Source organism: Labeo rohita, chromosome 13, assembly GCF_022985175.1.
Source record: "Labeo rohita strain BAU-BD-2019 chromosome 13, IGBB_LRoh.1.0, whole genome shotgun sequence".
Lineage (NCBI taxonomy): Eukaryota > Metazoa > Chordata > Actinopteri > Cypriniformes > Cyprinidae > Labeo > Labeo rohita.
In genome coordinates, this window is record NC_066881.1 from 4323334 (window position 1) to 4340930 (window position 17597).

The window sequence follows — 17597 nt, forward strand, 5'->3', positions numbered from 1 at the left end:
GAGCATTGTTTGCATGGCACCATAGAGCCACAGCCCTTTTTTTTCAGGGCCATTAACATATGAATGGCTTATTAATAGTCCCCTCAGCATATTTAGTTGGGATAGAACAAATTATTTTAACATCAAAAAAATGATATCCTTCAGCTTTAAGGAGCTCAGTGACTAGGGAGGGTTGTTCACTACAGCATGAGTGTGAAGGTGGTTCTGAGGAGGACAGCTCCCGTCATCTCTGCCGTGCCACAGCCGAACTACAGCGAGCCCGCGAGAGTGGGACGGGTCAGCGTTCGTAAACGTCCCCGAACCTGCATGTTTGGCTCTGTCATGGCCTCCCCCCCTCATAAATGAGCATTATGGATTAGTGGAGGGGAGGCGACTGTAAATCCCCACTGTTGTGCTGATCTGGATTTAAACGCTGGACAGATAAATTGTCATTTGAGGATAGTAGCAGGCGAGCCGGGACAATGGATACGAACATGCGCAAATTTACAGTGAGAAGATGGTTTTCCGTGTACCTGCGCAGAAAGTCGCGATCCAAAAGCTCGAGTTTATGCAAACTAGAGGTGGGTATCACTTCATTTGCTTTGTTGACCAACCTGTGTGTCTTATTCCTTGAATTAAAGGTGTAGAGTGTCTGTAAACAATGTCGAAATCTGACCGCTGCGGTGTAAAGTTGAGCTGAAGCGCGACATGTGAAAACGCAACGGTAAATGTTTTAGTGTTCAGTGTTGCCTGCATTTACTAAGAAAGCTCTTATTTTGTTATTTACTTTAAACATACATTAGATTGACATTTGATTAGATTTCTCAGAGGTTTTGGTTTGAAATAGCTTGAACTAGTCAGAAAAGCCTAGGCTATAGGAATGTGCATTCCTCATAATTTGGAATCCATTCTGAAGCATCCTAATGGGATCAAAGAATCCGATAAGAATCATATAAGATCCCTTCAACTCTTATAGTATTTGTTGGTTCTTTTTGTATATTGTGTATTTTATGTTTACACCTTGCATACGTTGTTTTGGGTTAATTGCAGCAGGAGAATTTTGCAAAGCCATAAGAGTTTTGAAATGTTAAAGAGTTTCTTTATATTTTGTTGTGATGTCCTAAATGTAAAACAACCAACCAAACAAACAAATAATAGTGTAATAATTTTAAAAAACATATAATTTTGTTGTACAATATTGTAGAAATCTTAAAATATTGGTAATATATTGGTAATATATTTTTGTAGGTAAAAAGATGACCTTAAAACGTACCCTACTAACTATTAATTAGCAGCAAATTAGGAGTTTATTGAGGCAAAAGCCGTAGTTAATGGTCTGTCAATAGAGAGAACTGGACGTTACTGTTTCTTTTTTATTTTTGATATCAGGCAGATTGAGAGATTTGTTGTTTTTATTCTGATGGTGTTTTGCCTCAGTTTGGGCAAACCCTCTACACTCAATATTAATCTTATTATTCAATATTAATCAGTATTAATATTATTATTGCCCAGTTGCCCAGTTGAGTTTTTCTGTGTGGCCTTTCTTTTATCAGCACATTATAAAGTAAAGAAGTAAAGAAGATTTTAATAGATGAAATATGCTGACATTATATAATTAATTTGCATTTACAGTTAGGATCTACAGCGTGCTCATCAAAAGGATTTTACACTGTGCTTTTAACACGTCACTGAATTTGTATGGAGGTTCTGCTAGCCACAGCATCCATTTTTTATTTATATATTTATATGTATGTATAATACATACTTTTTATTTATAATTAGGCTCAAGATTGAACTACTTTTACAATTTTTTAATTTATTTATTATTATACAATTTTAGAACAACAAATGTGAATCTCATTAGAGGCAGTACACACCGACCTCAGCAAAAGCAGTAAACAACAGCATGTTCTGGTTAGATTTCTAACAGCTGTGGATCCTTCGTCATTCAGTCTTGTGTTGTTTTTGCTGAACCCTCAAATGTCTGCTGGCAACAATGATCAAACCTGACATACCTGTCTCTCAGTATTAATAGTTAAGGCCTCAGAAGAGTTGCATTCTATGAAGCATCTGGGGTCCTGATGTCCACTGGGTGATGAAATTGACCCAACTTTTATGTCTTGTTGTCTGTAATACCTGCACGCTAAACTGATGTGTGTTTATTTAATGACAGCAATATAACATGTTTAGGCTAGCAAAGTTTTCTGTGTGTGTGGACACTAGCTTTGAATTTAAGTACTTGTTAGTTTTTGTTTCTTTATAGCTTAACATTAGTCTTGTTACTTTATGTAAAATTTAGGAGAAAAGCTTTTGTTTTTAATTGTTAAGCTGCTAAATGTTACTACTGATGTCAGAAATTTCTGATGCATTAAAGCTCCATGCACCACTGAACCTGACAAAACTCTAGACACCGCCTTTTGAAATAATGGATCATGGAATGTTCAACTGCCAAAACAGGACTGAAATATTGGAAATCCATATGCTGCTTATTTTTAGATTGAGTAAGTACTGCATGTACTGTACTCTGCAAACCACATGTACATTGTCATATTCAGATCCATATTCTGAACGATCTTTATTCTGAAAAGACATGTCTGCTCCAAGTTTGGAGATCTGCATATTCCAGATCAATCACATGCACATTTTTTCACCTGTGTGCGTATCGATTTTTTATGTATGTATTTATTTATTTATTTTTATTTATTTATTTTTTACTGTTCCAAAAATGACAATCTCTCTAAAAATATGTTTCTTTAATAGATGTTTTCAAAGCTGTCCATGTCTCATAGCACAAATTACTTTTGTTTGGACATGCACAGAAATAAACAGATATGTTCATTCCAGATAAGCAGTTTACATGATACAGAATTGAGATAAATATAAGCATATGGACCCTTTTCACATTTCCAGGTTTCTCAGAAGTGGAAGTCATCATAGTTGGGTAATCTTCTATAGCGGTGAATGGGATATTACACCAGATATATTTTTTTGTTCAAATTTGTTCAAATAGCAACAGAAAAAATAGAGAGAGATTCACATGAGATAATGTCAAATTTGATGCAAAGGTACTGCAAAGTATAGCGTTATAAATGTACACACATATATATATATATATATATATATATATATATATATATATATATATATATATATATATATATTTTTTTTTTTTTTTTTTTTTTTAATGAAATTATAAAAACATGTTAATGACTGTTGAAACGCATCATCACAGTCTGTGAAAAGGACCCATTGTCAGTTGATTTCATATTTCTAGAAACCAGCTTAATGAAGGTTAATGCATTTATAGGACACATACAGAATATGAATGTAACCTAATTTTATGTCCATGCAAACATGGTCAATGATAGTGATGTTCATCTTCATCTGACAGCCAATAAACAGTTAGCTGTAAATGTCTGACACAGTGAGTCCATTAGAGAAGCAGAAATAGGTGTCCTTCATTCATCTGCTTCAGGTTATGATTCTCAGGCTATAATAAAGTCCCACTGTGTAGAAAAGGTATTTTCTACCACCTTAATAAATTTATGTATTAGCTCTAGATTTGAAATATTAGTAATTTTAAGCATTATGAATTTAGATGCTCATTCTCAGTGTTTTGAGAAGGTCTTGGTAACCTTTACTGCAGATAAAGACAGTCTGCGGTCACAGAGCTCTGGAGAGCTGATTGAATTTAAACACCAGTGATAAGTATAGTCAGCATATAACACAGCCCGGGAAATGAAATGGCTGGAGTAATTTAGTTAGTGCTAGCACAGGCCCAACATCACTAAGCTTGGCTTTGAAGTCATCAGGTTTGGCAAAAGCAATCATGTGGAGGTAAAATGATAAGAAGACAGCTTTAATTAAATGTGAGATCAGTAATCAACATTGCACAATGCAAGACGTAAGGATCAGTGTATGATGTCAGTCTGTGATGTAATAGCAAACAACTGCCCAGTATGATGTGTACGCGTATTACATTTCCAATGGGTTTTTAGTGTAGTGTTGTTGTTGTTTTTTTTTTTTTTTTGGTCACACTTTATTTTAAGGTCCAATACTTGCTATAAACAAACCATTAGCTATTTGTCTCAATAAACTACTAATTTGCTGCTTATTAGTAGTAAGTAAGGTAGTTGTTAAGTTTAGGTATTGGATAGGATTAGGGATGTTGAATATGGTCATGCAGAATATGTGCTTTATAAGCACTATGTTATGAATAAGCATGCTAATAAGCTACTAGTTAATAGTAAGAATTGTTCCCTATACTAAAGTGTTACCTTTTTTATGAGTATATAGAATAAATAGCTCAACCAAAAATGAGAATTTGCTGCAATTTTCTCACCATCAGGTCATTCAGTGTGTAGATGTGTTTGTTTCTTCATAGAAACAGATTTGGATAAAATCACTTGCACACCAATAGATCCTGTAAGCCATCAGAATGAGAATCCAAACAGCTGATTAAAACATCACAATAGTCCACAAGTAATCCACACGACTCCAGTCCAGTCCATTGCTTTCTCTAGTGAAAAGTTGTCTTGTCTGAATCAGGAGAGAAATATGCACAGATTAAACACCATTTACAGGAGATTGACTTTACACTGGAGGAAACATTATTATGAATTCTGAATTAACAGTTTGAGGCTAAAACGTATAATTTTAACAGCACCCATTCACTGCAGAGGATCTATTTGTAAGCAAGTAATGTAATGCAACATTTCCTTCAAATCTGTTCCACTGAAGTAACAAATTAATCCATGTCTTTGATGACCTGATGGTGAATAAATGTTTCATTTTGTGGACCTCTACAGCCTGCGTAACTTGTATGCTTTGTTCGTACACACATAGGAAAAAATATATATCTTTTTCTTACATAACATTTTCCAGACAGAGTAGGCTGAACAGGTGTTTATCCAGCTGAATGAATCTAGACTTAAAAGAAGGCAAGTAAACTACCCACATATTTTTGTTGTTCTCACCCCCAATACAAATTTTCAGCCAGTGAATCCATTAGAATCATTTTCAATCTACAGGAGACTGGCGTTTATGCAATAATTAGTTTTTCATTTTGTGCCAGGAGACACCTGAGAGGATATTAAGCAATCAGGAAGAGACTAAATCTGCGATGTGACTCATGTGGTTTCCATCAGACCATTTCAGCTGCAATGAAAACACTGAAAATATCAACCTTTTAATTTCAGTAAATTAATATACACAGATAGCATAAGCAGAATAGTATGGTGAAAAATTTGTCTCTAAAGACTGAATGATAAAAAAAGCTTTACCTGAGGAAAAAAAAAAAAAAAAGAATAAGAATAAGAACTACAAGTTCAGAACAGCATGAAGGCAATAACTAGCCATCTGTTATTTTAAAATATTAAAATAATTCAGTTTTTGAGATAGTTATCTGACGTATTCAGTTTCACTGTTTATTTATAGGTATTAAAAATAGAGAGTCACTATGAAATGTACAATTTCTCACAGTTCCCATAGGTAGCATAAACACAGCAGTATTTTTGCATAAAACAAATTACATTGTTCTGTTATGGTAATAACATCTTTATCTGCGTTCACAAAATCGAATAAATACAGACATGAACAAAAAATGAGATGAGAATATAAAGGTCACCATCATGCATCTTTTTAGAAAGGACAGTTTTGATTTTGCTCTCCTTGTTGTTATACCACACAGGTATATTGGCCTGAAAAGCACAAATAAACATTTATTTCTTTATTTGAAGTTCATTATGTTTATGATACAAGGTACACTCTTAAAAATAAAGGTGCTTCACGATACCATAGAAGAACGTTTTTTGTCTAAATGGTTCCATAAAGAACCTTTAACATCTGAAGAACCTTTCTGTTTCACAAAAGGTTCTTTGTGGTAAAAGAAGGTTCTTCAGGTTATAAAAAGGTAAGAAAGAGATGGTTCTTTGACTGAACCTTTGACTGAATGATTCTTTGTGGAAGCAAAAATGGTTCTTCTAGGCATGTGAAGAACCTTTTAAAGCACCTTCATTTTTAAGAGTGTAGCTATTGCTCTTTATAGACACTGGATTGTAGTAGCCTAATCTTTTTTTTTTTTTTTTTTTTTTTCTTTGGTAAAGGAATCCATGTAATTCTGCTCTCATCATTCTGTATTCAAGGTCACATGCAGATTTATCTATAATTTGATGCATGTTAAGTTTATTAACAATTCATCATATGGCTAATCTACTTATGCAAGAGCTGAAGTCAAATCCAAGCTAAAGTCCAGGTATAATTTCTATACAGGGATCTAACAGAACTGTATCCATATCAGGTTATGTAATGCTGTCCAGGTTGTCACGTGTCAGATTTGCAAAGATGCTATAGATATTAGTATGACACATGCACATGTCTTCAAATGGCAGGTTATTACTTCAGTGCACCACTGGAAACTGGAAATTATATCATAAATATAATGTGAAATAATAGAGTACTTAGGCAACAATAAATACTCTAATCTGTCTAATGATTTTACAATAATGTGTTGACTGAAAACAATGCAGTGACTACTTAATGTTGAAGTGAAATTTAACTAAAATAGGAGTGTTTGGATGGCTGTGCTAACTGTTTTAAAAGCAATGAACTTATTGTGTAGAAATGTGTGAAATATACCCAGGATTATGTGAAAATATATCTTATAAAACTGATTCTTCTGACACCCATCACTACAAATTCTATTAATAGTATCTATATTTATTAAATATTTAATTATTTAATCTATAATCTATATTCTCAGAGTGTAAACAACCTAGAGAGCTACTTTTCTGAGTAACTGGCATACAATTTTTATGTGGTGGATGATAAAATAGGTGAAATATTTCATAGAGTTTATACACTGAAGACTCAAGCTTTTTCACTGAAAGTGACTTTTTCTTAGAAAAGGCAGAAATCTCATTAATTTAAATAAATCTAAAGTTCTGTCTAGAGTTCTGAATCTCTAGATAGCGCAGTCCGACAGGTCAAACTCAATCTAACGTAATGACATCATCTCATGGCGCAGCTGATTCTGGTTCTTTTTGTATCAGCAGCCAATGAGCTTGCTGCTAAACATTCAAATACTTGGCTAGTACTTGCCTTCCCCAGCTCCACCTGTATAGATCTGTTACAGGGTGGTCATGTATGCATATATGGGGGTTATACATATATGTTATATGTGCAACAGCAGTATTTCCTACGTGCTAACCGCAGAATGTCTCTGGATGTATTGGCAGTAGCAAGTCTCGGTACTTACCCTGTCACAGCAGCAGCAGCGTAACAGATCTATTCCACCAAGTCCAAACACATTAACATTGTCATGTACATTACCATGCTAACCCTCAGAGTTGTCATGATAGAAATGTAATTCTGGGCCAGTAGAATGCAAAAGTGCACATTTTTTTCAGCTTTTGATGTGATTTGTCACAATTCTTTCAGTTGATGGTCATTTCTGTGCAGAATCAGGGGTAATGCAGTCTTACATCAGGAGCTCTGTTGAGCATGATTATTTAAATAAATAAAAATAAAATAATGCGGACTGCATTCAGCAAAACCATATACTATCGATTAACAACTATGTAGCTCACAGTAGGTCTGTCTTTAAAGGTTTATAAGTTATCAGTTCCCCTAGGGAGACAATGAATGGGATTTTTCTTTAGTAACTATTGAAATGAACATTGGTGTTCTACTGAAATGGTCCTCTAGCTTTTGTCACTGATTTATGAAAGCAATAAGCCACTATAGGCTAGGGTTGGGTACCGAAACCCATGTGACCGGTATGTACCGGACCGAATCAGAACGCGAATTTCGGTGCCACTTAAATGCCTGAACTGTCGATTGAAATATTTGTCTTCTGGTGCTATGACACGGATGTAGAAGCATTGATTCATCAACATGCATGATCGCTAGTTAAATTTAAATACTGCATTCATGGGGTGTCAGAATGATCAGAAAATTTATTTACTGAATGAGAAAACTCGGGAAAGTCGGAAAGCTTTGATGATAGAAATCCAAGACATCTTTGTAGTTACTATCCATTTTCACATTTCGAATTAAAAGCACAAATCGTCTGGAAATGCATCCGAGAAGCGCGTGAATGCTGCAACTATCGTTACACTTGCTCTGACTGCAGCAGGTGGTTTGCCGTTAGCTTAGCGAGCTACATTAAACGCGTCGAACTTAAAATGCCAAAAACTAAACATTCTAAAGTGTGGCTATATTTCACGAGAAATGATTCAGACACTGCGACGTGCAGCAAATGTTTTACAGCAGTTGCGTGTGAAGGGGAAAACGCGTCAAACCTCATGAAACATTTGATGGTATGTGAAATAAAGTTGAAAGCAGAGGGATGCACCGTGTTTGACAGTTTGCAGACATCAGCTGGAGAGGTGTCGTATTTTGCCAGAGACAGCAAATATGTGATGCGATCTAGGAAAACCCAACACATGGTGAAAATTTACATTTTTTTAGGTTTTAACACCATATGAAAGCTGAGTTCAGGCCCCTTTCCAAAACTTTTATTTTTTACATAACCTACGTTATGGCTATCTTAGGTTGGCTGATAGCGATGATTTTCAGGAATGGGATTTTGAGAAAAACGGCTTTAAAGAGACGGCTTTCACTTTCACTTTACGGGTTTAACGAGAGCTGTCTGTCAAGTTAGGAGCGCTACTGCATCATTAGACAAACAGACTAACGTTTGTTTTCCGTTGATCACCCATTTTATGTTTAGTAAATAATGCAGCCTACTTTGTAGTAAAAGCGAGCGCAGCGCAACTGTTCGCGCACTGTGATAAAACAGACTGTCATCGGACGACTCCTCTTTAGTAACTTCATCATCCGATCCTTCATCTCTGGATGTGAAATAGCCCGTAACATCATTTAGGGCACTGACATCACCAAAACTGAGCAGACTGAGACGAGTAAGATCGGTTAAGTGAGCAGCTGCGGTACTTTAGATGGCGTTGTTGCAGTAGGGGTTCGATCTTCAACTGGCTGGCAGGAGCTGCCACTGACAGGTCATGTGACCTGTCAGTGGCTGGTGGCAGCTGCCAGTCTGCCTGTCAGTGGCTGGTGGCAGCTGCCAGTCTGATTCTGGCAGGTCACGTGACCTGCCAGTGGCGGGCTGGTGGCTGGCAGTCTCAACCGCTTTAGATCTGTATATAACGCGAGTATAACGCGTTCTCTGTCACTCTCGCTGCAAGGAAATACACTATTTTATTGTTATGAATGTATTCTTATGACTCTGTTCTTTAGTATGATTGACGTTTTAGTTTTTTTCCACAACTAAAGCGGTCAAACGAACGTGATCACGACTGGTTGCTTACTGACGCTTCGCCTAAACTCGGAGCGCTCTCGCGGCTGACTGAGCTGCCAGTGGAAGCTACAATAAGCTGCCAGTTGAGAACACGGCCATTTGAACACTTTATTCATAATAAAACTCCATGAAATGTTGATAAATTAAAAGACTAGACCTATAAGAAGATATTAATGATCGTGAAATAATATATTTCCTTGTAGCAAGAGTGGTAAAAAACGCGTTAACCTCGGAGCGCTCTCGCGGCTGTCTGACTGAGCTGCCAGTGGAAGCTACAATAAGCTGCCAGTTGAGAACACGGCCATTAGAACACTTTATTCATAATAAACCTCATAAAATGTCGACAAATTAAAAGACTAGACCCATAAGAATATATTAACGATCATGAAATAATATATTTCCTTGTAGCAAGAGTGGCAGAGAACGCGTTACCTCCGAGCGCTCTCGCGGCTGACTGACTGAACTGCCAGTGGAAGCGACAATAAGCTGCCAGTTGAAACCACGGCCATTTAAACACTTTATTCATAATAAAACTCCATAAAACTTCGGCAAATTGAAAGACAAGATCCATAAGAAGATATTAATAATCATGAAATAATATACTTCCTTGTAGTAGGAGTGGTAGAGAACGCGTTGAACTCGGAGCGCTCTCGCGGCTGGCTGACTGAGCGACCAGTAGAAGCGGCATTATCCTACCAGTCGGAATCACCGCCATTTAAACACTTTAATCGCGCTAAAAATAAAGAACTGAACAGGTTCACAATAAGAAATTAAGCACAAAACACAAAATCTGCCGAAAATCTGTTGTTGCTGAAACTTGTTGAGGCATACTGCCAGCTGGCAGCTGCCAGTCAGCCCGCCCAAAATCAGACTGGCAGCTGCCACCAGCCACTGGCAGGTCACGTCAGCCAGTTGAAGATTGAACCCCCTCTCCGTTGTTGTGCTCCGCCATCTCACGATATTAAAATAAATAAGTAAATACATAAATAAATAACTTTGCTTGCCGTACTTTACACAGGACTGGTGGAGAATGTGAACTGATACGCCTTTACTAAATATGTTATGTGGTTTATTTTGATAGGTTAACTGTTTGGGAAAGCACCTCCGCAGCGCGTTCTTAACATAGGAGAAAGACAGTCATTTCTGCTTGCTGCAATAAATTTCTATTTTTCTGCACTAAACAAGTGAATTTCGAAGAGATATTTTCAGAGATGATAGACAAGATGTTATAGAATAATAATTTAATGAAAAACGAATTTCCTGAAAACATCCCACCGCTACATCCGACGGGTTTTCCCAGATCTCATCACATATAGTCATATTTCTGCAAAAGAATTTCTGAAATTTTAAGCTGTTAAATTATTGTAGTTGGGTTAGGTGGCTTAGGTTTTATTGTTGTTGCGTTTTGCATTGACTTAATAATGTATAGTACTACTTCTTTTTTTTTTCTTTTTTTTTACTTTTAATACATTGTTCAATTTAAAGAACTTTTTTGTCCAATAAAAATATATTCTTGTGTCATCCACCACTTTGTGGCTTTTTTCAAAGTATCGGTTCAGGCACCGTTTTGGCACCGGTACCGTTTTAAAAGTATCGATTTGGCACCGGTATCGAAAAAACCCCAAACGATACCCAACCCTACTATAGGCCATGCGTTACAGAGATTTGGCAGCAGTAAATGGAGTTTCGGCCTTTCACTTTGTGTTCTGCCAAATAACACTCTTTACCTGTGGAAAAACCACTGCGGTGCACAGCTTTGCTTCATTTGGACATAATTGACTGGAATTTTGACTTGATAAAATTTGAACTATAGTGAGCATAAATCAATGATCACTGGATATGTGTATTAAGAGATATGGCTTGTTATAGCAATGTCATACTGGCTTGCTTGTGCTCTAGAGCTGTTCTCTATTCAAACACAATAAAGTAAGTTTACATGCTCTTTGTGGCAGATCGTGAGCTCTTACGCACAGACAGAAGCTGGTGTAGTGTGTAGGCTGGCGTTGAGCATCTCTGATATTACTATACCACACAAGATCCATCTTTAGATTATAGTACCATCACAGCAATCCTGCCACAGTCTTCTGCAGTAAAATGTAAATAGATTTTTGACACCAGAATTGTAGGAGAATTATACACAAAAAAACATATTCGCTAAAAATAAACTGTGCTTACTGAAAGTGTCAGTTATCTGCATGCACTTTCTGGTGTTGTTTAAGCACCCAATTTATATCATAAATGAAAAATGAACCTTTAACCTTATTCACTCTTTTTTTTTTAACCGTCAAGCAACCAATCAGATCTGAAATGCAGGTCAAATCTACTGATCTACAGTCTTTACCATCACTACTCAGATGTGATCCCACTGAGTATTTATATCTGATTTATTCATATCATTTTTAATTTTCAAGTCTTTCCAAAACAAGCCTTAATTACATGTAAAGGAAGTGTGTTTCAACTGAAAATAACATCAGAAATGTTGGCTTTTAAAGCAGAATCTTGAAAATGAAATGGAACCTGTAAGTAATTAATTTAACTCAAGTAGCAATGCTGTATCTCATACACACAATGCATATGGGATACTTAATTTCAGTTTGGCATTAGTATGTTACTAAGTTCACAATTTTTTTTTTTTTTTTTTTTTTGGTCACTGCCTCCCAGAATCACTTCAAAAGTTATTTAAAAATAAAGAAAAAACACACAATATAATATAAACATTAGGTATTAAATTAACATCCTATCAGTTTTGTGTCATTTTGATTAAGAAAGCATACGCATACTGTACAGAGATGATACATAAACACTGTGTATATCTTAGCAATACTTTTTGGTATTGAATGCAGTACATAACAAAATTAAACACACTCACACTCAGTAATTGTGATATTTCAATAGAATTAGTTCAAAAGCAGTTATCTTAGAAAGCTGCATAATTGCTGCCTTCCATTTGAAACAGACTTCACGCGAGGAGTGTGCTTATGATGTCACACAATTCACAGTGGGTTTGTATTGAACCTCAGCTGAGCAAAATAAAATGAATTTGGTATCCGTTTGCCTATGATTGCAGTAGCACAGCTTTCACACAATCAAAAGAAAATTCTTTTGTGAGACGAGTCTCAAAATGGAACCACTCAGGCTGAATCCTAAATTGAAAACAAAATTGAAAAGCCTGTTTGGTCTGTTGACAAGTGGACGATTTTTTTTTTTTTGTAAGTGACAAATTCAAAATCAATCTTTGTAAGTCATTTCCTTGCACTTAAATTGAACTCAGCATATAAAAGTTATTTGATTATATAAAGGCGAGGCCAAGATTAGTTGTCACGCTGTAAATATTTCTCAAGATGCTGCAAATTACTCTTGGGTCCTTGTTGAATGTTGGTCAGTGTTGTTTTATTGTGTTCACTTAGCCAAGAGCTATTAAAAATATGATATTGAAGTTTGTAGAACAGAATTCACAACTTATATGTAAACTTCCCCAATGTGACAAATAGCCCCAGTCTGTCCGAAGGTGAATTATCACCAAAGCAGAGTTTAAAATGTATCATCATATTCTGCTGACGATCATGATGAGGTTATTTTGTTTGACTTGGCTTTTATGCGTGCAGCTCAACAGGAACTGTCAGAATTGTTAATCGGGCCTCAGTGCTGAGGCTGAAGATTGTATATCCTCAGTGTACTCATCATCATGTCACAGGAGTGGCCCAGGCTGGACTTTGGTTATGTAATGCAGCTGCACATTTATTTATTCGTTTGCATGGCGTGCTGTAAGCCGGTTTAAGGGCTCTGAGCTGTGTCAGTCCCAGCACGGGTGCATCATTCAGCTGTGCTCAGCATTTGAGTTCACAGGCACATTTTTGCAGTGTGGCAGTCCAGACTGTCCCCTCTGCAGGCACCCACCCTCACTGCCAGGGTACCTGGCAGAGACAGACAGAGAGAGAGTAGGCTGTTATTGGGAGATGACTGCATTTGGAACACAACTGACCCTTCACTAACTCCTTGGTTACTGTTATGTGCTCAGACAAGCGGTACAGTACATACAAGTGGGAGATTTCTGTGATTTTCAGTAAAATTGGTCCACAAAGTGGTGAAAACTGAATAAAAATTTAACTCGCGTGAAAAAAGTAGTAGCAGCGGTTGCCAGAACTTTACCATAAAAAATAAATACAGTAGCTACGTTAAAAATTTTACAGATAGATTTTAAACATACAGTAAAAACTGATATTTTATAGACTGAATATTAATATACATCACATTACTATTTTGAATAGTAGAAAAAAAACACAAGCTGAGGTAAATAATATATAAAAGGTGCACAATGTCATACACATAAAACACCATCATGGTAACACTCATGACACTATAATAATGCAATAAACATTCATTAAACAAGATGTAACAAAACCCTAATGTACAAAAATAATAGGAAAACTAGAAGAAACAGTTACAGTTGAGGTCATAAGTTTACATACACCTTGAAGAATGTGCAAAATGTTAATTATTTTACCAAAATATGTGGGATTGTACAAAGTGCATGTTATTTTTTTTAGTTAGTACTGACCTGAATAAGATATTTCACATAAAAGATGTTCACATATAGTCCACAAGAGAAAATAATAGTTGGATTTATAAAAATGACCCAGTTCAAAAGTTCGATACTTACTTTGTTGTTACCTGAATGTTCCACTGTGTTTTTTTTGTCTGAGGGACTCATATGCAACTATTACAGAAGGTTCAAATGCTCACTGATGCTCCACAAGGAAAAGCAATGCATTAATAGGCGGGGGTTTAAACTTTTGAACAGAATGATGATGTGTACATTTTTCTTGTTTTGCCTAAATATACTTTTTTATACTTTTATACATACCAGATAAATTTACCCTGATTTTGAAATTTAAAAAGTTTTCACCCCACGGCTCTTAATACATTGTTTTTCCTTCTGAAGGATCAGTGAGCATTTGAACCTTCTGCAATAGTTGCATATGAGTCCCTCAGTTGTCCTCAGTGTGAAAAGGATCTCAAAATCATACAGTCATTGTTGGAAAGGGTTCAAATACACTAAAATGCTGAAAAACCACAGAATTTGTGGGACCTGAAGGATTTTTCAGCGGGCAGTTTAACTGTTTAGGACAAACAAGGGACTCATGAACAACTACCACTAAACAACAACAACAACAAAGAAGAAAAAGTGTAAGTAGAAAGTGTATGTAGAAAAAACATCAAATGTGACTTGTTCTTTTCTATTTCACTTCCAATACCTGTAGATTTAAGAGTGTTTTAGTGCAAAATTACATGAAACGTCCCATTAGATTTATTACAGTTTTTAACTGTACAGAGTAAAAGAATTTTAGCATTGTATTTTTACAGTTTTTACTGTTAAAATGACAATCATTTTTATTAATTTACCTTGGAGTAAATGTACTGTAAGTGTTCCTACTGACATAATACATGTTAATTTTCTAAGGAGGACTGGGAGTTTAATCTACAGAATGAACTTCTCAACATTTATTTAAATACAATTAATGATAATTTGGATTGTGAAAAGTGTGTGTGCCTTACTTCAGATTGTGCCAGGTAGACTGTCATTATTATTATACTGTAAGTCACTGTGGATAAATCACAACCTGCTAATTACTTTTGTACTAAAAATAAATCATGAACATGATATTTAACGCTGCTTGTACACTGTGAAAGTGGTAACATGCCATTGTTACTAAAGGGAGCTATTTCTAACTGATATAGTATAAAGATGTCATGCGTGATTTATAGTTTAAATTGTATTATAATTTCCTGATGTTTTTCTTTTTCTCCAACATGATCCAGATATGTATGTTGTTTATGAGAAGAATATCCTTAACAGCAGTATACTCTTATATATAGCTTTTGTCCAGGCCCAGACAAAATCTGCAGACTTTTGCTACATCTTCTGTATCAAGTTTGCGGAAAAATCTGCTGATTAGGCATGCAGTGTCACAGACTGTCAGTAAAGAAAAAAAATGTAGGGCTGGGACTGGGTTGCATGAAACGATTGTTGATTGGGTTGATTTGAGATGTGGGCTTTTCAGAAATGGAGGCAGGTGAATGTAAGCTTGACATTTTGATAAAAAAATTAAGATGTGACAAAAACAAATACACGATCATTCACAATAAAATCTATAAAATGCATTTAGAATATATAACGTTTTCTCAAAATGCTAGTGTCAGATGCCTATAGGATCACAGGATAAGATCTGCCATTAACTGATCCACATCATCCGCAGCTAAAAGAAAAGCACAATCCGTTATTCAAGATCCTAATCACTTTAAACTGTTCTGCCCTTCAGCCTTTAGGAAAGTGATATCATGTTATCAAATCTAAGACTATCAGAGTGAAGAACAACTTCGACCTAGCAGCAGTCTGCATGCTCATTATAATGAGCAATTAGTAGCAACTATACACTGAAAATGATACTTTGAACCAACTTAAAAAATATTGTAATTATATTTGTGTATTTTATAAATAAAATATTTATTTTCTTAAAGACAGAAACATTCAACATAAAAAAAAAACAGAATGCCAAAATGTTACTTAATGTAGGTCAATATAATAATTATTTGGCTTTTTACACCATTTTTTTGCATAATTTCACCATAAATAAAAACTAAATTAGCTATAATATGAAAGTAGAATTTTCACTTAAGATACAGCTAAAATCATTGTGTTAGTCAGTGTTTAATTTACTTAAGTTTAAATTAAGACAATGTGCAGTGTCTTTTTAATGTCTTTTTGATGTTTTAAAAATATGTTTTATATTTTCGGTTATTTGTTAAAAATTTAGAAGTAAAGCTAGCCAGTAATTGTTTTGCACAATAATACTCTGGTGTCAAATAAAAAAAAATGTTTAAACAAAATAGAATACTTTTTATTTTTTTTTTCTCTGTAGAATTTTGCTTTTAAACAAACTAAATAAACCAAATCAATTATAAAAATATTTGAACATATATATAATATATATATATATATATATATATATATATATTTTTTTTTTTTTGTAGTGTGGTTAATTCTGCTACTACTATATTACGCAGTTAAAGTCTGCATCTTAAACACTGTTTTTCACCGTGCTCTGCTTCAGTAGTTTAAAGCATTATCAAATAATCCAAAATATTTGATAAACAAAGAATCAAGTACCAAGGACATGTAGATCTTTATAGATTACAGGTTTTCTAATTCAGCTGAAATCTGTGGAGCAATCTGCAGGATCCTCATGGACCTGCTTTTTGCTCTATGTAATTTCAAAGAATTTTGTGTTTGTCTTTTGCTTTGTAAAAAAAAAAAACAGCTAATGAACATGGCAATAAAATGCATGCACTCATGATCACACCATCTGAAACCTTTTCCTTGACCTGTTTACTACTGTTATTCACAATCCCAGCTGGCATCATATCTCCAAATATGCTAAAACACACAGCTTTATGGCAAAAGCATTTGTTTATTTCCCTCTGAGCCGTGCCATCTGTTGCCTTTGCAGGATGACAGCATCTTAAAGGAGTTTGATATCAGCCATCATGTGAAGGAGGGGTTTGAGAAAGCAGACCCGTCACAATTCGAGCTGCTCAAGGTGTTGGGTCAGGGCTCCTACGGAAAGGTGAGTTTTGAAAATGCCGCATCTGACTTATTCTCTGAAAATGCAGACTCCTCAAAATCTAAAATTAGACATGCCATTTGTTTGGATGTAATTTTGTTAATGCATGTAGAGTTAAGGTTTGGGGTAATAATGTAAAACAATTTTTGCAGTCCTTATAAACCCTTCAGTTGAACTTTACAAAGTCAGGATCAGTTGTTGCAGGATTTACATTACATAATTTTAACTGATTTTCCTTTAGGAAATTTCCTTTAGGAAAGTGATATCATGTTATCAAATCTAAGACTATCAGAGTGAAGAACAACTTCGACCTAGCAGCAGTCTGCATGCTCATTATAATGAGCAATTAGTAGCACTATACACTGAAAATGATACTTTGAACCAACTTAAAAAATATTGTAATTATATTTGTGTATTTTATAAATAAAATATTCATTTTCTTAAAGACAGAAACATTCAACATAAAAAAAATGCCAAAATGTTACTTAATGTAGGTCAATATAATAATTATTTGGCTTTTTACACCATTTTTTGCATAATTTCACCATAAATAAAAACTAAATTAGCTATAATATGAAAGTAGAATTTTCACTTAAGATACAGCTAAAATCATTGTGTTAGTCAGTGTTTAATTTACTTAATAAGTCTTGTGTCCCAAAAAAAATAAATAATAACAGCTT

At 35.1% G+C, this 17597-nt stretch overlaps 1 protein-coding gene across 1 annotated transcript in view; it reads left to right on the forward strand.

Annotated features, from left to right (window-relative positions):
* Positions 1 to 202: 202 nt before the first annotated feature.
* Positions 203 to 17597, forward strand: part of rps6ka2 (ribosomal protein S6 kinase, polypeptide 2) — a 62217-nt gene continuing 44822 nt past the window's right edge. The window contains exons 1-2 of the mRNA XM_051126304.1: positions 203 to 560; positions 16804 to 16920. Coding sequence (XP_050982261.1) covers positions 462 to 560; positions 16804 to 16920 — 216 coding nt within the window. The 5' untranslated portion in view covers positions 203 to 461. The remainder of the gene's footprint in view (positions 561 to 16803; positions 16921 to 17597) is intronic.